Consider the following 24,817-nt stretch of genomic DNA (forward strand, 5'->3'; position numbering starts at 1 on the left):
GTCCCCCAGTTCTGTATGCATAAATAAACCTTTAAAAATGTTTTTGTGGACATCAAAAAGTCATGTTGACTTTATATATCAACAAGATTTTTTTTTTTTTTGGGTGAGTTCTTAATTCCAAGCACTAATTCAGGACTTCTGGAGCAGCATCAGAACGGATCCCCAGGGCATTTCCCTTCAAGTGTATACCAAGCCCCAGTTGGCTTCTGCCTGCTGGCCTTGGGGCCCAGCCAGCTGGGTGTGTGTGTAAATTGGGAGGGTGTTGGGGGAAGGTTTGCAAATGTGCTATAGCTGGCTGGCCTTGCCCAGGGCTGTGTGGGAACCAGCAAGGTTATCTTGCACTGTTATCTAGACAGGATCTGTCCAGATCTGCTTGCAAGCAGTGCCATCTGGAACAATCTGGGTGCAAGGCTGCCTCTGACCTTGCTGTGTCTTGTGCATCTCACCAAAGCTAGGGAAGCCAGGAAAAATAAAGATGCACTAAGATCTTAGATCAGGTTTGCCTAAAAAAAAATCCTCCTCTTCTGATCAGAGAACAATGGTCCAACTGACCAGAGGGAGAGGAGAAATGGGTCACACCTACGCATGAGGATTTAGGGACAGGCTGAACGGATGACAGATTCTTGGGAGACTCTAACCCTGGAGAGTTTCTCATTGTCTCTCTCAGGTTCAAGTTTGAGACTGTTGACATTGGCCATTTATTCTGGGCCCCCATCCTCAGCCCATCCTCAGTCTGAGGCCCTGCACACATCCTCTATCCCATCCCCCCCTGCAATCAGCCATCCCACTGCATGGGAGACTTGGTGTCCTCAGATGTAACTCTGTCAGCTGTTGCGTAGAGTCATCTAAGTCACCTTTGAAAACACAGATTCCCAGGCCCCACCCCAGATGCACTCACTCAGCACCTTTATGTCTAGGTCCTAGGAATCTGGATTTTTAAATGTCCCTGGTGATATTCATTGAGCCAGTTTGAGGGAAAGCCATTAGGAACTAATGCGTGAGGTGCATGGACCCCTCCTTACCTGCACTACCAAAAGGGGAAAACTCACTGGTCTCGCCACTTGCACACACTAGAGCCCCACTGCAGACTGGGCCCAGGAAGAACCAGCCGGACCCAATCTGTGCTCAGCGCCCACAGACCTGTGGCACAGATGTACCATCTTGCTCAGGGTTCCCTGAGCAGATACACAAAGGGGGGAAGCTGCGGGGAGCCCTAGAGTTGCTCAGTCTACCTCCCTCTTCCAAGACCTAATCCCCACCCCCACTCTTGCTGGAACCCGAAGCTCCAGGTGAAAGCTGTGAGCTGGTAGCGGAGGCTCTGGTGCTGGGGTGCACCCGGAGACTGAGAACTGCAAGAGCAAGTTGGTAAAGAAAATCCAGAAGCTCAGGTCATGTCCTCATCTGTGTGGTAGCAGCCATTTCAGGGCACTTCTAAATTTTTTTTAAGATTTATTCATTTATGCATACAGAACTGGGGTACAGGCCAGAGGTGCAGGGGCGGTGAGAGGCTTCACCAGAGACAGAGTGGGGAGCAGGACTGGCACGCTGATGAAGTGCACTAGTTGGGGGAGCAGCTGGCAGGTCAGGGGAGGTCTGCTGTGCCCTGTGGGTCACCTCCGGGACTGGGGATTGAACTCCTGCTGAAGCAGCTGTGGCTAACTTCACAGTGCTGCGCTTTAATCAGGGAGCACCCACACTTCTAGATTGTGAAGACCACTATTTTCCAACACTGGAAAGAGTGTTTTCCGGTGCAAGTTTGGGGATGCCGTGGCTGCTGGGTAGAGAACCCGCAGCAGGCATTCTGTAACCTGGGCCTCCTATGGGTCCTGCTGTCCTGACTGCGCAGGCCGAGCCTGCCTCCACCTCTCTCTGCTTCAGCATGTACGTCCACACAGTCTTCATGCGGTGCATATTTTCTGTCATTAGCCCTAGCTGCTTTGACCTTTTAACATTTAGATTCCAGAATAAGCCCCCTCTGTCAATGGTCCCATCAAAAGAAATCGTATCACCCTTCTCATTCAGAATGCTGGCAGCAGGATGGAGAGTGTTGTCACCTTTAGACTTAGGAGCAAATGTGTACCTTTGACTTCAGGTGACCAGGCTCTATAATTTTCCAGAAACCGACCGAGAGCCCAGAAAGAGCTCTCTGGAATCAGCGTCCATTGCCAGCTGTGAGTCAGAGGCGGTTTCTCCCCATCTCTGAGTCGTGGTTTACCACTTGTAACACCTGGAGGACCATGCACCTGGTGGAAGTACTGGGAGAAATATATACAGGTTAAGCAGCAGGTATACAGCAGGCGCTCCATAAGTGGGAACTATAATTACTCCCGCCCCTCTAATGACAGCCTTCCAGCATGCAAAGTTTCGGCTTCCTGGAAACCGCATAGGAGCAGGAAACAAATCTGCCCAAGACTAAATGTAAACCTCGTGGGCAGCTTCCTGGCCGTCCTCCCTGCTAGTACAGCTGAGAGGTCGTTAACAGCACTAGATTCACACTCAATTTTTTTAAATCGTAATTTTTAGAAAAGGAACCCACCACAACGGGTTAGGACGCAGCACGGCAAGCTGGCTGCAGCCCCTCAGTGCGAGTTCAAGCCCCACCCGGGAGAGGACCCACGTGGCACAGCAGACCTCTCCTGTCCCTCCCTTTGCTCCCCTCAGCAGTGTACTTTGCTATCTGCCTGTTCTGCTCCCTGCTCTGACTCCGGTGATTCCTTTCACCGCCCCTGCACCTCTGGCTTGTATCCCAGTTCTGTATGCATAAATAAATAAATAAATATTAAAAAAAAAACCCACCACCCTAATTCTGCCCCAATTTGTCCCATGAGAACATCTAAATCTCAGCTTTGCAGTTGTCCAGATGTTGTGACTGCCATCAACCCGCCCTGACCCACTCAAAGGTTGGCCCAGACTTTGTAACTAGACCTGGTTACACAGCGACACCGTGTGGACAGACAGAGTCGTGGGGCCTGGTCCCTGGGTCAGAAACTAAAACAGCGCCTCACCAACTTGAGTAGAATCACTTCCTGCCTAGCAAATGTGCCCTTACTGTCCACAGCTTAGACAGAGGGCACCGCGGCTTTTGCGCTCAAATCAAAACTGACAGAAGAGGGCACTGTAGAGTGTCATTTCTGTGCAAGGCTGACAGAAAAGCCAGGCCCCCTGGACAGCTCATTTGGTTGTCCTGAGACCTGGAAGCCCTGGGAAACGTGTGAAGGAAGCCATTGATACTGTAGAGTTATACTGTCAAAGGGAAGCTATTTTTAAATCATGAGCACGATTGACTGGGCCTGCAAACAGCGCTCAGTGTAAGAAGTTACTGTAGCTGGGCTGGGTATCACCGAGTTTTCATGGAGCCTCTCTGGTCCCGCTGCTTCTCAGCGACATTCCTCCCGCAACTCCATCAGCCAGACAAATAACTATTTATCTCATCTTGGAAGTTATTTAGGGAGCAGGAGTCTTCCTCTTCACAGAGTGGGTGCAAGTTTTTAGCCCTCTATTGGAGAAGCCTTAGGACTTGACTCAAGGACCCGGAGGCTCCTCCGAGCCTTTTCTGGTCTCCATACGCAGGAACTGGCTAGCTCATGAGCTCTCTGAGTCAGTAGCAGAAAACTCCAGGAGGAAGGAGCAGTTCACCCTGCCAGGGTGGATTCTTGAACCCCTCTGCTTCACGCACTCCAACTCCTTTCAGGATGGTGGAGAGACGTCTGGCCCTAGAGACTGTTAGGGGAACTGGAAACAGGGGCCGGAGGGTTTGGGGTCACTTCCTGTGCCTGAAGAGTATGTGGCCTGTTAACTGGCCTCTCACCGGGAGGAGGTGATCCACAGATACCAGTGAGAGGGAACGCTGGGCAGCTCCTACAGATGCCCCAGTTTCCGAAACTCCCGAGTCCTGAGTCCTTCTGACACTTCCCTCCGGGCCAGTTCACTCAAAGCTGGCTCTGTTATTTGCAACTGTGAGAGGCCACGTCACAGCACGGCCTGCTCCTGCTCCCTCGGTTTTCTCATTTGTCCATGAGATTCATCACTCCTTTCTTTAGTCCTTCATTCAGCAAATATTTATTGAATACTTTTTCTGTGGGAGGCATTGTTTTAAGTTCTAGGAGATATCACTGGGAACAACAGGTATTTCAAAAAAAAGTCTTTCCTTCACAACACATCTACAAAAAAAGGCTTCTGGAAATAAAGCACACATGAGAGAGGACACTGACTTCAAATGAGGTCTCAACCGAAGGCACTGTGGACCCCACAGCGATGGTGATGTCCTTTTTGGATTTCGCAGGTTGAGCAGGGCCTTGGGTTCACTTTGGGGAAGGTTTCACCAGAGCTTCCCTTCAGCAGCACATGGGGAGAGATTCTCCATGACAGAGACATCAGTTATGTTTAAAAGAGCAGGTGCCTCCTGCCTGTCCTGCTCCCCACTCTGGTGATTCCTCTCACCCCTGCACCTCTGGCCTGTGCCCCCAGTTCTTTTGTGCATAAAGCAATGAGTAAAGGCCCAGTCTTCCGTATGGCCTAACATGCCACCTTAGGCCACCCTCCTCAGCTCCCTAAATTTTCCTTCTAGAGAGATGAAGCTAGTCATCACTCATAACCAGAAGGAAGTGGTTTCCAGTCAAGAACAATTCATGTTCTCAGTGCTACGTGGTGAGGTTCTTTGTAATTTTTTACAGATTCCATGCCTTGGGGGCCTCTCCAGCTCCCCTCCAAAATTAAACATTCATTTCTGTGTGCGTGGGTGTGCACAGATGTGCTGCACACATGTACTCTCTCACACACGCTGAGGTTCACCCACCCAAGTCTGACCAGTGTCATGGGGTCTGGCAGTGCCCTAAGCCTAGTGTAAGAAGGAAATGACTTTACCCCCACTTCCCAGAACAGGAGAGGCTCTTCCCTAGAAAGAAGCTTCTTTCCTGATAAGCTGTGGCAGCTATAAAATCTCTAACTCAAAGGACAATCTCACACGCAGATGTCTTGCTAACTCCTAGCATCCTGGGGCTGGACAAAGCATAATTAAATACTCAGGACTTACGGGAGAAACAGTAACCAATTTGGGGTTTTAATAGCAACAGCGAGTTTTGTTTCTCACTCAAAGAACACAATGTGGAAATATCTAAAGGAGTTCTCCAACTGGAGAATTTGTCAGATGCCTTTATCAGTGGAGCCCTGGCCCAATGCTAACCTGACCCATGACTGCCCATCTAGCCACATAGCTAGGCTTCCTGGTGGCCTAGGGGGCAAGTCTCAGAGCTACCGCAACTATGGCCTGAGTTATCCTGGCCAGGGAGCTGACCCACATATGATGCTCCCTGAAAGGAAGCCTGCAACAAATCTAAAATGCCTTAAAGATACAAAATGCTGGGCCTCCCTGGTGGTTCAGGGGTTAAAATCTTGGAGCTTCAAGCTATCAAGCTGTTAAGCTAGCCACTGCAGCAGAGTTTGATTCCAGCCGGCCAGGGAGTGACCCACATGGTGCAGCAGACCTCTCCTGTCTCGCCTGCTGCTCCCCTTAGCATTTTATTTCAATCAATCCACTTGTTCTACTTCCCACTGTGTCTCAGGTGAATCCTCTCACCACCACCACCCCCTCACATCTGGCCTACACTCCAGTTCTTTCACACACACAAGACACAAATTTAAAAAGAAAGGCAGGTAGTCAGGCATAGCATCCTCCTGATTTTATTTTGAAGTCAAGGCGAACACATGCAAATACCTAAGCAAATATAGCCTTCTTGTACTCACAATGGATCTGTCAGCTTCCACCTACTGCCCCCAGAAAGAGGAGGGAAGCAGAACATTCCAGCACAAACCAGTTTTGCTTTACACCCAAACATCCTCTCCCCTCGCACCACAGAAACTCCCTGGGTGGCCACCTCGGACTAAGCACGGCATGATCTTTCCGTCAGACTGCATATTATTTTTAAGATTTTATTTATTTATGAATATAAGAACTGAGGTACAGGCCAGAGGTGCAGGGAGGGTTAGAGGATCCACCAGAGAAAGAGTGGGGTGCAAAACAGGCAGGTTAACTGGAATACACTGCTGAGGGGAGCAGCAGGCGGGACAAGAGGTCTGCTGTGCCCTGTGGGTCACCTCCCTGGCCAGGGATGGAACTCGTACTGCAGTGGCTGCGGATAGTGTCACAGTGCCACGCTTTAACCAGTCGTGCCACCAGGGAGGGCCCCAGACTGCGTGAATCATGATGATTTGCTGGCGCTAGGGGGTTGTGCACAGCGCTGGGCTGGGAGCAGGACCTGGCTGCCACAGCCCCAGTGGCTCTGCGGTTAAGTCTTCGAGATGGTTCGTTCCTCACGCCCTTGTTAAAGGTGCAGGCAGAAGTCCTAGCTCCACTCCAGGCCAACTGAACACAAACCCCTAGTGTTGGGGGCCTCTGACTTTCTATTTTAAGCTTTGGAGACCAATCAAGTTTTGCAGGTGCCAGAACTGGTGATCTGATCGCCACTTTCTCTTCCTGCATTGGGATTCCAGGGTGCTGAACAGAAGCTCATTTTTCTTGGGCTGGTCTCCATATTCTCAAGCACATTTCCACAGCATTTCTGTGGGGATTGTGGACTCTGAGCACATTTCCCAGGGTTCTTAAGGATGAATTCAAATTGCAGTTCAGTCCTTAAACGCTTTGAATATCTGATAGAAGGTAACTCTGGACCTCCAGAATAGTGATGTTGGGCAGGGCCGTAATGCCAGCCCATGTCCAAAACACTGCTTCTGGCTGGTCTGTGCAACCGGTCAGCTGGCTTGGTTAAGTGCGACTGGTCAGCTGATTTGGTTAAACACAACAAATAAACAGGGTTTAATCTTTTGTAGGCCAACTCACTTCAATCGCTATCTTTCATGGACCATGACTGGTCTATGGAATCTGAACAGCAGTGTCAGGAACAGTTTCTGGCAAAATAAACTGAAGGCTGAAATAGTCTGTGATGTTAAGAAGGTTCTTCCTGAGGTCCTAAAGCTACAGTAGCATAAATGGCCACGGATACTCCAGGTAGAATCTTTTGGATTGTTTTGCAAGTACCATTTGCCATGACCCCATTCCCACTATTTCCTCAGGAAGAAACTCTTCTGGAATTAAACTGGTGGCCATTCCTGCTAGCTGGCTCACCTGCAGGTGAGTCTCTCCAAAGCCAGCCTCTCTGTGCAGCCGAGATCAGTGTCTTTTCCAGTAGCCTCCTCCTCCCTTTCTGGGACATAACATCGGATTTCTTGGATTTCCAAGTTCTGTCGCACTCCCCCCACCCCTCCCCCCGCCAAACCCCAGGCTCCACGTTCTGGGGTTAAAAACAAGAGATGTGGCCTAAAGAAGCCTACAGAGGGCCTGGGGAGCCAGAGTTAACCTGGAGGCTAACTTGCAGTGTGAAGACAGACAGGAAGCTAAACTTAGACCTCCTGACTCCTTTGTTCATCATGGAAACAGCAGTAGGGACCACCCACTCTGTGTCCTCTTTGTTAGTTAGCCCTTGGGGAGATTGCTTCGAGCATTACCAATTTTAATTCTCATAATTATTCTCCTGTCCTTCCTTCTAATCACCAGACTTGAGCTCTAAAAAGGTCTCTGTTTCCTGACTGTCTTGCAGAGGTACACCAGGTAGTGGGTTTGAAGGATCAAGTCAACAACAAAAGGAGACTCAAGAAAACCGTGTGTCCAAATAAGGAAAAAAGGGAGAGTAACTTCAGGGAAGGGCATTTAATGTCAGCAAGAAACTGTACATCTGGGGCAGAGATGAAGAGACCGTGCCAGGCCAGCGGGCCTGACCCAGCTACGCTTCCTGTCATTCGTGAGGCCTCCCTAGATGAAGGAAGTGAGAGCAGCAGCATCCCAAGTTGGCTTCCCTGTGTGGGAGCACAGTGCGACGTCCTCAGTCCAGCTTTGCACTGGCTCTCTGTAGCTCAGGCACAGATACTCAGTTCATGTCCTTCCCCGTCCCGTTCCTCTCGGTGACGGGAACTTGCGGCAGGAGCTAGTGAGCTGAGGAGGAAGAATCATCCAGGCCCCAGAGAGGGGCCGTGGGGGGAGGGGGAAAGGGAGAGAGGGAAGGATTCGGGGTCACCAGTGAGTGATGACAGGAGAGGGTGGCATTCACAGGGAGGCGTCTGGCCTGTCACTGCAGACGCTGCCGTGGGCACACGAATGAAGGCACAAGACCCCGGCCTCTCCCTGAACCCATCAGTGATCTGGCAAGACCCTGAGCGGCTAGGTGGAAGCTGCCACCTGCAAGGAGCCTCGTGGCCTGCCCCTGGGATCCTAGGGGTGTCCTCTACCCCGAAGACACCAGACTCCCAGACAAAACCATCTTCTCCGTCTCCCCACGACCTGCCTCCTCAAGGCTACCGCGGGCAGACAGTGCACATTCCCTATGCCCTGAGAGTCCCCGCCAGAGCGGGGGAAAAGCCCCTTTGCCCAGCCCCCTGGGAGCGGAGAAGCAGCAGTGACCCCTCCTCGGACATCTCCAGCGTCTCTTAAATAAGCTTTTCCTGTCCATGTTCTTCTTTTAATTAGTTAGCATCCATCCACTTATGTATACACATATAAAATAGATTTATATAGACTTATACACATAGCCGGCGCCGCACAGGCCCGCGGCTATTTGCAGACGTACTGGTCGACCACCTCAGTGCACTTCCTGCACTTGACGAAGCAGCACCAGTGGAACTTGCAGTGACAGCGCTCCACCCGCACGCTCTTGAACTGGTCGTAGCCACGGCCACAGCACATGAGCTCGCAGCCGTCCATGCCCTCCGAGGTCTTGTTGCACAGGCGGCCCTGGGTGCCCAGCGAGCCGGTGGTGTCGTTGCGCAGGCAGTAGTCCGGGCTGGGGTCCACGTAGACCAGGTCCTCCGGGGTGGGCTGGTTGAAGCGGCTGTTCACCAGCTCCAGCCGGCCCTTGCGGGTGATGCGCATGGCGGCTGCGCTGTCATACTTCTCCTTGAGCTGGTCTCCCACCTTGCGGAACTCGGCCAGCTGGAGCCAGCAGGTCTTGAGGCTGCAGGACCCCGAGACGCCGTGGCATTTGCAGGCAACGTCTGCCATCTTGTACACGGCCTGAGGGGAGGAGAGAGAAGACTTAAGCAGCCTCCCTGAGGGAGAACGTGCGGAGGATGGCTGGGGCCTGCCAGAGGTCGGGGTTGGTGGGGGATGGGGGGTTGTTCTCCAAATGTCTGCACGGCTCTTTCCAGGATCTTCGATGGCATAGATTAAAAGCAGATAGAAGGAACGTGAGGTAGAAAAAAAAACGCTGGGGAGGGGCCCTCCCTGGTGGCGCAGCGGGTTAAAGCACAGCACTGAGAAACTAAAGCCACTTCCGCATGAGTTCGATTCCCGCCTGCCCCGGAGGTGACCACATGGCGCGGCAGACCTCTCCTGACCCGCCCGCTGCTCCCCTCAGCAGTGTACTTCGTTGATCTGCCTGTTCTGCTCCCCGCTCTGTCTCTGGTGAATCCTCTCACCCTCCGCATCTCTGGCCTGTACCCCAGTTCTGTATGCGCAAATAAATAAATCTTTAAAAAAAAAAAAACAAAAAACACCGGGGAGGCTACGCACATGTTATCAGCTACAAGGGGAACATTTGGGGCGCTTTCTACTTTCTCCATTTCGTGTGTCTTGAAATGTGTTACCAACAGTATGGCATATTTTGCCATATAAAAGGCTATTTCTATCTTGATCAAAGCTTCAAACAAATAAAAACCAACAAGAGGTTTTCAATTTCTATACCATATGCCACACCAGTGAGAAAGAGTCTGTCCCTTTGTAAAAAGCTGCTGATGTGGCCTTGGGGAGCCGAAAGCTCTCCCTCACCCTGCCAAGTCCCCTAAGAATGAAATCATTTTCTGGGTTAACCTCTGATCATTAACCCTATGGAGTGAACCATGGACCCTAACTATAAACCTGGTGACATTCGTGAGCAAGAACACACTCTACCACCCCGTGGTCCCCAGGCAGCCCCTGGGGTGCGTGTGAGGGTGGAGGGAGACAGGTGACACCCTGCACACTGACAGAGCAGGTCAGTGCACCCACCTAGGGGGTGATTCATTTGAAAACAAATCCACTCTGGAAGTCACTGAACTACAACAACGTGGAGTAGATTTGAACTTGAGTTATCCCGAGTCAAAATTTGAAAGCGAGAGTAGACCAGAAAGCTGCTTACCAAGTGTTTTTCAATGAAAGCACACTGCTGCATTGTGTCAGACCCCCTGGCAGCAGGCCCAGAAGTGCAGATGGCAAGATAAAAATGCAAGCCTGCTGCAGGACATTTTGTCACCAACAGATTCAGGACTCATTTTTTCAAGGTTTTTCACTCTGATTTCTTTTCAAGAGTCCCCAGATTGTGTCTTTATTCAGCACTATACAGAGCACTGCAGGTGCAAAAAAATAGTTTAACCATCATCAGCTCATATTACTATTGTTAAACCTCTTTCTGGTATGGCATTATTCCCGCCAGTGTAAGGTGGAGAAATGGAAGCTCTGGAGGCCCCGAAAACAGCTCCAGGCCACCCAGAAGGCAGCCAGACTGCTGGGCTTCTGCACTCCCATCTTGGGGCTTAGAGGCTTAAACACGGCTTAGGGTAGAGAAGGAAGGAAGACTCCACCCCAAGGTTAGAGGCGCTAGCACTTGGCTAGCTCCAGGCACAAGGCACAAAGGAACCCACACCCCATTCTGACAGGCACTTCAAAGAAGGGCCTGCAATTATCCTCTGGCACAAACCCCCAGGGTCTGAGGGCAGCCTAACATTCCTCTGGAAATGGCGCTGGGTTTAGAGGGATAGAGAGGGATGTCAGGCGTCTGGCGCTACTGCAGGAAGCATTAAGGTCTACACTGTGTACCCTGCGACTAAGTGACTAAGGGAACCGGATAAGCATCTTCTCTGGGAGCAAACACTTAGGGAGATGGGGGGTGGGGTGGTGTGTGTGTGTCAAGACTCCACAGAACAAGGATAAGAATTTGGGTGGAACAAATCCCAGAGAACGTCTGTCACTTACTCTCACTATTTAGACATTCATCCCATCCTTCCTCCAAGAAGAAAGGCATGGTAGAGGCAGCAATATTTGTCTTTTTAAACATTGTATTGTTGACAACATAGACTAGTATCAGGCATCTCTGTGTGTGTGTGTGTGTGTGTGTGTGCACATATATGTACTTCTTGTAGAAGGGGGCAAAATCCCAATGGTTGGCCCCTCATGCTAATGAAAAAATAAGAGAGTGTTAAAAAAATTTTTTTTGTTGCTGATTCACCATTTTCCCCTCTGGCAAAGCCCTCTTCAAGTCTCTCTCCCACTTCTACCTAATGGTGGGGCTGAGTGTGGTAACTGACAGGAATGTCACCAGGATTAGACAGCTTTTATCTGGACAATGCGCAGGCACTCGAGTGACAAGGCACTATCAACCCATCACTCTTGCCACCAAAATCTAAAATGAATTGATGAGAGGCTCTTAAAGGCCAAGAGAAGTTTCTGGCAAAGTATGCCCCAGACTTCCTCGGTGGTCAAGATATCAGATCCTTAAAATACTGTAAAAAAAAAAAAAAAAAAAAAAAAAAAGATAACCTACTTACAAAATGCTCATCCAGAACACATTCAATCCCACCCGAAGGGACTTTTTGTAGGTGTGAGGAAGTAGGAGAGGAATACCTTTGGCCTCAGATGGTGATTGATAGGCGAAGTCTGTTCCTTGAAGAGGGGATAAAAAATAGAGAGGAATGGGCCCTCCCTGGTGGCGCAGCAGGTTAAAGCACAGCACTAAGAAACTAAAGCTACTACAGCATGAGTTCGATCCCCGCCTGCCCCAGAGGTGACCACATGGCGTGGCAGACATCTCCTGACCCGCCCGCTGCTCCCCTCAGCAGTGTACCTCATGGATCTGCCTGTTCTGCTCCCCACTCTGTCTCTGGTGAAGTCTCTCACCACCCCTGCACCTCTGACCTATACCCCAGTTCTGTATGCATAAATAAATAAATCTTGAGAGGAACAAGAATTCCCAACCTGGAGCAGGCAGAGGCAAAGGGAGAGATAAAGAGGCAAAGGGAGAGATAAAGAGCCAGGGAAGAGGTCTGGAGACCAGAGGAAGGGGGGATACGGAGACGGAGACGGAGACGGAAGAGAGGCACAGAGAAAGCCAAAGCCAGAGGAGAGGCACAGAAAAAGCCGGGAAGGTGTGTAAGAGAAACAAGGCAGATGGAAGGGAATGCGCTGTGAGATAAGGGCCAGTGCAAACAAACAAACAAACAATTAAGGGCAATAAAATGAGGAGACAGCAGAAGGGGTCAAGACTGGGACTGAAACTGCCATATTAGGATAAAGGCCTAGTCACCCGGGCATCTGCCACAAAGCCCCAGCAAAGCTCAAGCAAGGGCAGGAAATGCTTTCCCTGAATTTGACCTCTTGGCAGGTAATATGGCCACTTCCATGCGTGCCACAGGTGCTCACCCTGGAAAGCACAGCAAAGGGGTTGGATGGCGATGCCTGTCCTCAGAAGCCACAGCCAGAAGGATGAAGCCGAGTAAGCCGGGGCTCAAGAAAGGCTTAAAATGCTCCCTACAGGGCAGAGCAGAGACACAAAGCATGGAAAACGGGGACACTTTTATGAACTAGGTGTCCCTCGATTTGGGGCCTTGAAAAATGGCTCGAACTTGGAATTCAGGACATAAAGATAGTAACTTTTTTTTTAAGCCAATCTCTCTCATAGCTACTCAACGGCTGGCGAGGGAGCTGCCAGACAGACAGGAAGCCCTGGGAGACTGAGGCCGCTCACAGCTGCCCCCAGCACGGAAGTCACCCGCAGCGTTTCTGGCCGCCACGGACCACAGCGATGAGCAGATGAGCGCCGGCGCAGTCACTGCCGCCCACACAGCCACATCTGGCTGAACACAACCAGGCTCCGGTGGGCGGACAGCCAGCTCTCACTTGATCTGACTTCACATGAGCTGCACAGACGCAGCACATTGGTGATGCTACCTCTACACAGGGTTACTGGCTTCTGCCAAACCCCCAGTCACACAAAAAAGACATTTCCACCTCCGTTTATCTGGTATGTGTCCCGTGAAGCCTAAATTCATTTTTATGGATATATAAACATATTTTTAAAATATGTCTATCCAGGCCCTCCCTGGTGGCGCAGCGGGTTAAAGCGCTGCACTGAGAAGCTTGAGCCACTTCCACATGAGTTCGATCCCCGCCTGCCCCGGAGGAGACCACATGGCGCTGCAGACCTCTCCTGACCTGCCCGCTGCTCCCCTCAGCAGTGTACTTCGTCAGTCGGCCTGTTCTGCTCCCCCCTCTGTCTCTGGTGAAGCCTCTCACCCTCCGCATCTCTGGCCTGTACCCCAGTTCTGTATGAATAAATAAATAAATCTTTTAAAAAAAATACGTCTATCCAGGGCCCTCCCTGGTGGTACAGTGGGTGAAAACACAACACTATGAAGCTGTCTGCAGCCACTGTAGCACGAGTTCGATCCCCAGCCTCAGAGGTGACCCACGTGGTACAGCAGACCTCTCCTGACCAGCCAGCTGCCCCCCTCAGCTGTGTATTTCAGTCCATCTGGTCCATCTGCCTCTTCTCCTTCCCCACTCTGTCTCCGGTGAATCCTCTGACTCTCCCCACAGCTCTGCAGAAGTACCCCAGTTCCGTACTTATAAATAAATAAATCTTAAAAAAAAGAAAGAAGGTGTGGTGTACTTGATATTAAAAAAAAAAAAAATACATCTATCCAGGTGCCCAGTCACCAATGCACCAACATTAAGTCTCTCAATCTCTTTTCTAAGACGCTGTTCTCATGTTTTAACTGGCTCATCTTTGGTCTCACACAACAGCACTTTGGCTGGTCCCTGAGTCAGCTGGCCCTGGAGCAGCCCTCTCTAAGAGGAGGTTCCTGTAGTTTCCTGATTGCTGGCCCTGGCCCTTTGCCAGGAGAGTGGCCCCGTGCTCAGACTTCAGACCTCTCTACAGAGATACCTGTGTGCATCCCCTCACCACCCAGACAGACCCGAATCAGCAGAACCAGCAAAAGGCACAGCTTCTAGCTGACCCTGATTTCCCGAAGCCTCAGCAGGCCTTCTCAGGGCAGCCAAAGAGAGAGGAGGCCTGATGACACACAGGTAGGGTCCGCATGAGCAGGGTCAGAGCAGGGTCAGCCACCAGAACAAGGTCAGCAAGGTCAAGGAACCAAGCCCACCTCCACCCTCCATTTCAGTCTACGGAATTCAAGGCTCAGGAGACAGTCACATCTTGCTCGAGAATGGGAGGACCCGGCCTTCAAAAGACAGCTGTCTTTCACACTTGTGCTCTGTTACCATGCCTAGCTGGGAAGCCTGTCCTCCATGATTGCCTGAGTAGGCTTCTGGACTGCGTTTCCAAAAATGTCTGAATGCAATTCTTAAAACTCAGCTTTGCATTTACCTTAGCCTTGAACAATCCTAACCTCTAGACCAGGTCTAATGGCCTAAGTGCCCAATCAGCTCATGTGTCCAGACACAAAGGAGGGACAGTTAAGACCACTGCTTATGTCTGGGATTCTGATCAGAAGACTGAAGCTTGATCCCTAAAGGACAAAATGTCCTGCAGAGAAATAAAAAAAGTGAAAAATGGGACAATGTTCTATGCCCATTGGGAAATGGAGGGTTTTTTAAAAAGATTTATTTATTTATGCATATAAGAAGTGGGGGACAGGCCAGAGGCATGGAGTGGGTGAGAGGATTCACCAGAGACAGAGTGGGGAGCAGAACAGGCAGATCTACCGAAATCCACTGCTGAGGAGAGCAGCGGGGAGTCAGGAGAGGTCTGCTGTGCCATGTGAGTCAGCCCCCTGGCCTGGGATTGAACTCCTGTCCCAGTGGCTGCTGATGGCTTCATAGTGCTGTGCTTTAGCCCACTGAGGACTGGGAAATGGGGATTTTGAAAGGTACCTGGGTCAGAAGTTTTAGGTGAGAATCTTGATGAAAGGTGCTGACTGCCAGCTAACATTGCTGTAGTGATCATGGTAATATACAGGTGTCATAAACCAACAGCCTTTCCTGCAAACTTAAACGCAGCATGCCAGTTACATCCCAATTTTCAAAAGAGAAAGAGAGACTGACTGCCAGTTGGGAAAAGTAATAAATACCTAAACAAGGATTTCATCCAACGTGGCTCAATTTTAAAAGATTGACTCCTACCTACTTTCTTCCTTCTTTATGAAATGCAATGTGCATAGAAGCCAAGTTCATAAAAAAGGATGGAACACTTTAAAGAGAAAGTAATCTGGATGGTCACGCCAATCCTCTTTCTGGACCGCCCGGCCGCGGGCCTCCCTGGCCAGGCCGGGAACAGCCCAGGTGGTCCGCGGTGTGTGCAGAGGAGGGGGCAGCTGGGTGGGATATACGTGCGTGCGTGCGTGCGTGCGTGCGTGTGTGCGCGCGTGCGCACAGGTGGGGGCGGTGGGGGTTGGGGGGCTCAAGGATGTGCTTACCCTTCGACCAGCCTCGTTGTTCTGCAGATTCATGAGCACTCGGCCCTGCTCCTCTGATCCCTTGGCAAAGTTCTTCTCCCGCTCCCGGGCATCCACAAACTCCTTGGCAAAGCGGTAGCCGTACTCCACGTTGTCCCCACAGCCACCCCACAGCCAGTCCCGGGGGAGGTCCTTGGGCCGTGCTGTCCGGCTGCAGCCACATGTGGAGAGCTCACCCTCACGGCAGGCTCGGCTGATGGCATTCACCACCCCGGCCGCGCTCACCGCGTAGGTGAAGGCAGTCTCTCTGCTCCCTGAAAGAGAGGTGGTAGCTGGAGGTGGTAGCAAGGCCAGCCCACAGGAAGGCCCTACCTGCTCTCTGCTCCTCAGACACCATGGCCTGACTGTGACATTCCCAGGTTGGGGGTGGGGCAGGATCAGCAGGGTGCACCTGTCACCTCATGTGGTTCTCACAATTAGAAACTTCTCTGGAGAATAGCTAAGATTTGACTCCTCTGCCCTGTGGGCACACAGGACAGAATGCACCCCCCACTCGCTCCCCTCAGCCCTGGCCTACATCCTCAACCAACCCAAAGAAGCTAGCATGACCAGTAGGCTCCCAGGGGGTGGATCTAATGGAGGAAAACTGGGCACTAAAGATGTTATGGAACACATGACCTAACAGAATGAGGCTAAGAAAGAACTCATGCAACAGTGGGATTCCAGCCTAGTAAAATTTCTCCCTCGCAGCTGCAATTTCTCACCACCTCAGAGCCACACACTTGTCTTTTTCACAGTTGGCATCATCTAGAGACACCGGGAGTGGCAGCACCAGGTCGAGACCTGGCAGAGCAAGGAGCCTGGACTTACCATGCCCAGCATTACCCACGATGTCTTACGCTGTCTGCCTTGCTCTGGGTCCACACTGCCCAGACTGGGGCCCTCATGGAACCGCCCACACGGTCTCTCTGAATAAGCTGATCATTTCCAGTCAGAAAATCCAAGCTGGGTTCCTCTTTTTGGCTGCAGTAAACTGCTTAAAAACGCATGTGTATGTTCTACTTTAATACAAATGTTTATAAGAAAAAGATCAGATGCCAGGGAAATGCAAATCAACTCACAGCGAGATCCCACTTCATAGACATAAGGATGGCTACAATCAGAAAGGCAACTAATAAGTTGGGGAGAAGATGGAAAAACTGGGGCCCTCCTGGACTGCTGGTGGGAAGATTAAATGTTGCAGCTGCTTTGGAAAACAGTCTGGGAGGTCCTCAAAAGGATAAGCAGAGCATTACCATGCAACCCAACAATTCCACTCCTAAGAAGATACCCAGAATGAACCAAAACAAATGTCCACACACAAACTTATACAGGAATGTCCACAGAAGCACTGTTCCTAATAGCCAACATGTAGAAACCACCCAGCATGGCCAGCAGCAGGTGCACAGGCAAACAGAAGGCGGGCTAGCGCTACAACGACGTACGACTCCATCATAAACGTTAACAAGGTGGTAGAAGCTACAGGATGAGCCTTGAATTTGTGTCTGTCTGGAGCCAGGCACAAAACGTCACATCTTGTATGATCTCATTTGTTTGAAATGTTGATAACAGGAAATTTTATGGGAACAAGCGATTAGTGGCTGTCCAGTGTTTGGGGTGGGATGGAGAGTGGCTGCTATAGAGTTTGGAGTTTATAGAGTTAGGCAGTGCTCTGGAATTAAGAGTGGTGATGGTTGTACCATCTTGTCATGATACACTGAAATAAACACTTTAACATCGTGAATTGGGGCCTCCCTAGCAGCACAGGGGTTAAGTCTCAACACTATGAAGCTAATGGCAGCCACTGCAGCATGAGTTCGATCCCCAGCCAGGAGCTGACCCACATGACACCACAGACCTCTCCTGTCTCGCCGGTTGCTCCCCTCAGCAATGCATTTCAATGGATCTGCCTGTCCTGCTCCCCACGCTGTCTCTGGTGAATCCTTCCACCCCCCCCATGTCTGGCCTGTACCCCAGTTCTTATATGCATAAGTAAATAAATCCTTTTTAAAAATGGTGAACTGTATGCTATATAAGTTATATTTTAACAAAGTTGCCTTAAGAAATAACAATACTCGGCCCTCCCTGGTGGCGCAGCGGGTTAAAGCACAGCACTGAGAATCTAAAGCCGCTTCTGCATGAGTTCGATTCCCGCCTGCTCGGGAGGTGACCACATGGTGTGGCAGACCTCTCTTGACCCGCCCGCTGCTCCCCTCAGCAGTGTACTTCGACATTCGGCCTGTTCTGCTCCCCACTCTGTCTCTGGTGAAGCCTCTCACCGCCCCTGAGCCTCTGGCCTGTACCCCAGTTCTGTATGCACAAATAAATAAATTTAAAAAAAAAAAAGAAAGAAATAACAATACTCATACAGACTCAGGTATGGAGGGAGGGAGTAACTTTAGGAGGAAATTAAGGTGCACTCCTGATCTTGGCAATTAAACCAGACAATCTCCGGCTCCCCACTTCTTTCTTCCATGGTCAGAAGCTGGCGTCTGTGTTTAGGCAGGTGGAGGGAGGCGCAGTTTGCAATCACTAGTAGTTCTAGGTGATCCCCACCTCGCCCTACTGTGTCATCATCGAGGCACAACACCAAGAAATCTGCCACCAGACCACACCAGGCGAGTCTGTTCTTCTCAGTTAACCAGGGACTGGCTTCAGCCCAAGGAGGAACCCAGGTGACTTGGTAGCCCCGGTCAGGACTGGCCCCAGGACTGGCCTGGTCAACAGTGAGCCACCCCGAGAGCATGGGAGAAGGCTGGTCTAGGGGAGAGTGAGCTCCCTGGCAAGAGGGCCAAAGGCTCTTTCCAGGAGGGCCGGGTCCCACTTGCAGACACTCCTGGCTGAGAAGTCTCCAGACGCGCCTCAAGCCCCGACCTGGCGTGCGGCACAGGGAGCGCCTCTGAAGCCGTAGCCTGGACGCACAGGCCACACCGCTGGGAGCTCGGAGCCAGGGCTGGGCTCTCAAGGCAACCCGCTGTCTTCTCCAGGGACACCAATCACCACAGTGCTCTTTCTCAGACTGAGCTGCGATAAGCCTCCCTGGACTCCAGTCTGCTGCAGCTCCGCTGTCTAATCCCTTCTCCATTTGACAGCCCTGCAGTATTTGAAAACAGCTAACATGCCTTTTATGTTTCCTCTTTTCCAAGTTACATATGTCTGATTGCTTCTTGCATCCTTTAGCAAACCTGCTTTTTGGAACTGACTCGCCACTCTCAGAACTGCCTTTTAAAACAACCAGCCTGCAGAGGACATGCTGCAGCGGAAGGCAGACTGTCACGGTGGTCTGGGGCCCCTGGGGCCGTCCAGTGAGACAGCTGTCTCCTGCAGTCAGTCTGCCTGGGGGGGGCGGCCTCTCTGGGCACTGCCTGCGGTAGCCCTTGGTAGCTAAGCCTGCCATCAAGGGCCACTAATGCCTTGCTCTAGCAAGAGCGAACTCGGGACAGGAAATGTAGAGGGCTTGTGTGTAAGTAAAACAGGTCAAAGTAGAAACTCAAACATGTCAAGGGCTAAGGCAAACTCTAGCTATGGCGCACCACCCCCTGCAAGGGGGTGGCAGGACCAGGACGACATCCAGTCTGCTCTCTCCACAGCAGGACCCGATGTTCCTGAGCAGGACCTCACCCACCAGGGAGGTGTCCAGGCTCCTCCGGGAGAGGCTGGGAGAAAAGCCAGTGGCTCCCTCCAAGCTGCTCTGCTGCCCTCTGGTGGCCACTTCTGCAGCAGTTTCAAGAAGAAAGGGGTCTTGGAAGTGCGCAGTGATAGCTAGGGTGGGCGAGGCAGGGGTGCAGGAGGGCTTCCCAGGTAGCCGAGCAGGCAGGGCAGCCTCACAAAGGGCGTGGATGTGAAGCAAACAGAAAGGCTCCATTTGTGCCGGGTCAGGGTCCAGAAAGACTTGCCACTGTGGCGAGTCAACCCCCAACGTCCACCTGTACCCAGGGCTTTCAGTCCCTGCCAACACTTTTCCCCTAAAGTAACCCTCACTTTTGGCCCTTGCTCAAGCAAAATAACCCACGAAAGGATCTCTCCAGGGTCAGGCAGACACCAGCGTCCAAAGAGCTGTTACTGTCCCTAAGGTGATTAGGGCTGCTAACCCGGGCCACCCTCCTTTTCTCATTCAAACCCCAGGGCAGAGTGCTGTTGACTGAGACCGCTACCAGAAAGAAGGACAAGCACGAAGGGCCTTGGAGGAGAATGAACAAATCATGACCAACACCCATGTCCATACTTCGGGAACACTGCCCAGTGGGGCCGTCGCTGGACAACCAAGCCTCCCTTTTAGGGTCAGGTCCCCGAGTGGAGGAGGCAAGAGCCAGGCTAGGCCTGCATTTCCCTGGTCCTGAGGCTCTGATGGGGCAGGAGAAGGAGGGGGAGGCTGGAGCAAATGGTTGTATGGGCCAGGAAAGGGACAGGCCTCCCATTGTAACCCAGGCCTCAAACTCCCAACTCCCAACAAGCAGACTAGTATCAGTCTCTGGGAAAACCCGGCCTCAGGTAACTCCAGAATGTGGCCTTTTGAGGGGAAACTTTTCTGGGAGAAGTGAGCCAAGAGAGCACAGAGCTCTGACACCTTCCTTTTATGGCCCCGGGGACAGAGCCAGTAGAATAGGGCCGGATTTCTCAATTTCTTGCCAGGGAGAGGAGGATTGCATTTCAAAAGGACCTAAAACAATTAGACCCCAGATCACACCTCCATCTAAGCAACAGGGTAGCCCAAGAATCCTAGAGCTGGAGTGGGACAGGGGCAGGACAGGGATCCAGGAAGAGGTAGCCCTCTCATCTTCTGTCTGTGCCCTTCCCCCACTTTCACACGATTCCCCTTTCAAATGAAAAGGCCAGGCCTGGGCTGGGTGGGGTTAATGACAGCTATCACCAATTTGGCCCAAGGTCTCAGCGTCAAGTGGGAGAGGCAAAGGTCCTATCCACACTCTGGCGGCTGCTTGCAGTTGTCCATCCAAGACTCTCCGAAGAGGGCCTGGTGCTGGGACTTAACCCCGAGGCCACGGAGGGCTTCCCGGTCAGCCTTGGCCACGGAGGGCTTCCCGGTCAGCCTTAGCTCACCCGGATGTTCTGGGCAGCCCAGAGGGCGTCTGGGCAGGCGGCCCGTGGAGGCAGAGGGCTCACTGAGAGGGGAGGTCAGCTTCCGCAGGGCGCCTCTCTCCTCGCACCTGCTTCCAAACCTCCAGACAGCACACAGCTCGGGGCCGGTGCCGATCCGGCGCCTTTAGCCAGGCGGCGGTCGGTGACTCTTACCTATCTGCATGACTCTCCCGAAGACAGACGTGTTATCCACGGTGCTGCAGTTCCACCGTCTCTGCCGGAACTGGTACTGGCACTCCTTGATGCCTGTCTTGGCGCCTTCCCCTATATAGGCCATGTGCTCCTGGTACAGCTGGCACAGCTTTCTCTGACCGGGCGAAAGCCCGGGAAGCTGACTGCACACTGGCTGGGCACCGATGATAAACATCTCAGGCCTCTGCACCGGGTTCATCGCTAAAGACCTACAGCAGAGATCCAGAAAGGGGAGAGGCCAGGGCGTGAGCGAGGGCCTGTGTGCCGCAGCAAGTCATTCATCCAACACACTCGTTGAGTGCCTTCTGCGTACCAGGGGCTTGACAGGGAATTAGGAAAAAAAGGGTACCTGGGCCCTGTCTGGTGCGCAACAGGTTAAATAAAGTGCAGCATTATGAAGCTATCGCAGCCACTGCAGCAGGAGTTTGATCCCCACCCCGGAGCTGACTCACATGGCGCGGCAGACCTCTCCTGTCCCGCCCGCTGCTCCCCTCAGCAGTGGACTTCACCCATCTGCCTGTTCTGCTCCCCACTGTCTCTGGTGAAGCCTCTCACTGCCCCCACACCTCTGGCCTGTCCCCCAGTTCTTGTGTGCATAAATAAAGCTTAAAAAAAAAGAAAAAGAAAAAACAGAGTACCTGCCTTCAGAGGCACTGTGGGGAAACTGAGGCAGGAGCACAGATGACATGCGAGATGTTAAATGTTCAGACTTGTGTCTGGGTGCGTGGTGATCAGCGAGGAGAGAGCCACGGCAGAGCACAGGCTCCTCATGGAGGCAGGGACCCGAGCAGGGGGAAAGTGCCCGATTTGCTCAGGGAGCGGCAGTGGTCAGGGCAGTAAGCCCAGCGCAGGGTAAGGGCTGGGAAGCAAGGCGTGCCTTTCAATAGAACTGCCTGATGGCTTACATCCACTGTGCGGACAAGGCGAACAGTCTGTGCTTCCATTTCCATATCTCACGCACAGAGCCCCTGCCCACTCTCCACTGAGGGCCCCGTTTGTTCATCAGGTACCAAATATAATAACCTGTCACATTAGGTGAGAAGGCTGTAGATTTCCTGCCTGAGCAAAAATGTGAGCAGGGCACAGACCATGCCAGGGAGCTGGTGAGCTCCTGCTGCCTCCATGTGACTTGGCAATGACAACAGTCTTCAGAACTCAAAAAGAAAGCCACGCCTGACACCCACGCCCCTCCTCAGGTCTCGGGCTTAAATAGCAATTCTACTCTCCTTGCCTCCAGCAGCCAAAAAAACAAAATCAATATTCTTATTGATCCAGTAGCAAGAAAAGAGTTACTTCCAACAACCCACAGCGGGGGTGCGGGTGGGGAGGAAGGTCCTAGAAAAGGGGACAGGGACAGGATGTGCAAACAAGTGAGGTCAACTAATCCTTTATCGTGAGAAGCTTCACCTCTGGGGGCTTGAGAGAGAAAAGTTGCTGACCTAGTTTTCGTGGGATAAAAAGCACACAGGATTCCCGTGACTAGGGATGGTGTAGACATGCAGTGACCCCTCTCCACACTTGGGTCCCCATGGGGGACTCGGCCCTGTCACTCACCACCAAGAGCTGGCTTCGGCAGGCAGCTGGGCCCAGCTGGAAAGGAGCGCAGCAGTGAGCAGCAGCAGGCTGGACATGGCGGTCCCCTGCCCTCGCCAGTGCCCTGGGAAGACCCCCGGGACTTGCAGCTTCCAAAACAGAACTCCCTGGAGGAGAGAAGGGACGGGAGAATCAACGTGGAGATGCAAAAAACAGAGGGAAAATCAGCGTGGGCTGGGTAGGGGCCCCGGGGGATCACAAGGATGCACCCTGGTAGACGGGAGTCAAGTTCCCCTCAGAGAGATTCAGCCTCTTCCCACTCACCAACCACCGCCTCGCACTGCTCCCCACAGCATGGCTTTTACGTCTCTGAGCCACATCAGCGAGAGCCCAACTCCGGACTGCAGGAGGCGGCATTAGGAAGAGGCTCTGCTTGTTGCAAAGTGTACCTGCCCTCTTCCAGAGCATCCCAAGAAACCAGGATGGAGGATCGTGCTATCGGCTCCTCCCACCCCTCTTTCCCCAGCCAGAGATGCAGCTCTCCGACTTCGCGTTTTCCTTGTGGGCCAAGAAGGCAGTTGGTGAGCTGGATTGGCCAACACCGAGTCTGAATCTCCCTACACGGTTCCCCAAGCCCCAGACCGGTTTCTTCTTAACCAGGAATGACAGCAGGAAAAAGAAGGGCAGTGGCTTTTCACTTGCTCAAAGCAACTTGTCTGAGAAACACCAAGGGGCCACGGGGGGGGGGGCAAGGCGGTGGGTCCCAGCGGCCCCTCTCCCCATTCTTAGCTCAGTGGCCCTCGAGGGGCGTCCAGGAGCTCTCCCCCGCAAAGACTAAAGACCGGCCAGCAGCCTGGGGTCTGCATTCCCTGCATCTAACGCCCAGGGCGCGGGGCACATCCTCCAGAAGCAGAATCCCTCCCCTAGGAGTCCGGGGCTTCCCACATTTTTGCCTCCTGCTTTTCTAACTGATGTCTGCGTGCATATCCCCAAAGAACACCCTTCTTGGGGCTTTGAAAGCAGAAAATCTGTGCTTCTGCAGCCTAGACAGCCTATAAAACACGCCCCCTCCCACGCTCCCCACCTCACTCTCCCTCAGTTCCCATCCAGGGCGTGACCCCACGTCTCCAAAGAATCTTTCCAGGACCCCTTAACACCTCCGACGTGCACACACAGACACACACTCGCACCCGGGCTCCGGGCTGTGCCCGCCCCGGCTCACCGAGCTGCTCCCACAGATCTGGGTCTCCGGGCTCTCCGGGAGGGGGCGGCAGGTGCTTTGGGTCATCAGCCTAGGGGGTATTTTGGTCCTGGGGCCACCAAGAGAGGAAGGTGGCCTGAGCTGGAACCAGGGAGCCCGTCCACAGCTTGTGCCCCACCCCCTTTTGGTTTTTCTTCTAGAGGTCTCAGCTGGGGCTGGGGGGGTGGGGGGACACCAACAGGCAGGTGTGTGGGGCCGGCAGGGGGCAGATCAAAGAAGAAACTTGCTCCTTTCCCTTTGTCATGCAGAGCCAGCTCGGAAATGATCCGGCCTCTTGCCCCAGCCAACTAACAGCTCCCCACACCCTGCTTTCCTACAGACTCTCCTCCAAAGGATGCCTCCTCCCCCTCTATCCCCCATAAATCCTCACCGTCCCCTAGGGCAGGAGGTCTGTGAATGCACCGACTGGAACCGAGAGATGGAGCAGAGATAGGGCTGGCACCAGGAGCTAATGGCTTTATGGAGGGGAGGGGACCAGGTCCAGAGAGGGGAGGACAGAGAAAAGCTTCAAAGCGGTTCCTTGTCCAAACATCCTCAACTCCACCTACCAGTCCTTCGCTGACCGAAGGCTCAGAGCTGCCCCTCTCCCTTGGGTCCCTGCCCCTCCCCCACAGCTCCGCAGCCACCCGCTTGCCAGCCCGCCAGCCACCACCCCAGAAGAACATCCTCACACATTGCCACTGCCAGAGCGCTGGGCTCTCTCCCCCAGCTGGTGACACTCATCCCCTCAGCTATCCCCTCGCACCAGCAACTCTCCCTTGAGTCACACCTTTTCATCAGGCTCCTGAGAAATCTTTCTGGCTCTGCAAGTCCCAGGTTCAACTGAGGCCACCTTGGGGCCACCGTGTCTGGGCCAACTACAGGCACGATGCCTGCTAAGTTCCCCGTGGCTTTGACTCCCCAGTGACAGGCAGACAGGCCAGTGAGGCCTAAGCCAGTCCTGCAGCCGGCCTTCCCTCCCGGCCATCTACACAGACCTGGAGACCACAAACCCAGCTCATTCCCACTGCCCTGACCTTTCACCAAACTCTCAGCTCACTAAGGGACGTCTTAAAAAAAAAAAAAGGCTTGCAGCAACATGGATGAAGCTGGAAAAGATCACGCTTAGTGAAATAAGCCAGAAAGAAAAAGAAAAATACCGGATGGTTTCACTCACAGCAGGAGTATAACGGACCAGGCGAGAAAATAGTAATAATAAAGAACAGCTACCCACCAGAGACATTTTATGGGGGTGGAGTGGGGAGTGGGATCAAAAACAGCGGG

The 24,817-nt window shown here is 52.5% G+C and overlaps 1 protein-coding gene across 1 annotated transcript; it reads right to left on the reverse strand.

Annotated features, from left to right (window-relative positions):
* Positions 1–6,066: 6,066 nt before the first annotated feature.
* Positions 6,067–23,530, reverse strand: WNT5B (wingless-type MMTV integration site family, member 5B). Its single transcript, XM_004692827.2, has 5 exons — positions 23,516–23,530; positions 22,315–22,460; positions 20,722–20,969; positions 15,454–15,746; positions 6,067–9,058 (listed from the first exon to the last, which is right to left on the reverse strand). The coding sequence occupies exons 2-5, from the start codon at positions 22,389–22,391 to the stop codon at positions 8,600–8,602; spliced, it is 1,077 nt and encodes a 358-aa protein (XP_004692884.1). The 5' UTR covers positions 22,392–22,460; positions 23,516–23,530; the 3' UTR covers positions 6,067–8,599.
* Positions 23,531–24,817: the final 1,287 nt, after the last annotated feature.

The sequence above is a fragment of the Condylura cristata genome, unplaced genomic scaffold (assembly GCF_000260355.1).
Source record: "Condylura cristata isolate star-nosed mole 26May11 unplaced genomic scaffold, ConCri1.0 scaffold00034, whole genome shotgun sequence".
NCBI lineage: Eukaryota > Metazoa > Chordata > Mammalia > Eulipotyphla > Talpidae > Condylura > Condylura cristata.

Bases quoted from the DNA above. Each gene is read 5' to 3' on its own strand.
- WNT5B (XM_004692827.2), bottom strand. From the start codon at position 22,391: ATGTCCAGCCTGCTGCTGCTCACTGCTGCGCTCCTTTCCAGCTGGGCC. The intron at 20,970-22,314 runs GTGAGTGACAGG...TCTCTGCTGTAG, and splicing joins GCCGAAGCCAGCTCTTGGTG to GTCTTTAGCGATGAACCCGG. The intron at 15,747-20,721 runs GTAAGAGTCACC...CCTCTCTTTCAG, and splicing joins CGGGAGAGTCATGCAGATAG to GGAGCAGAGAGACTGCCTTC.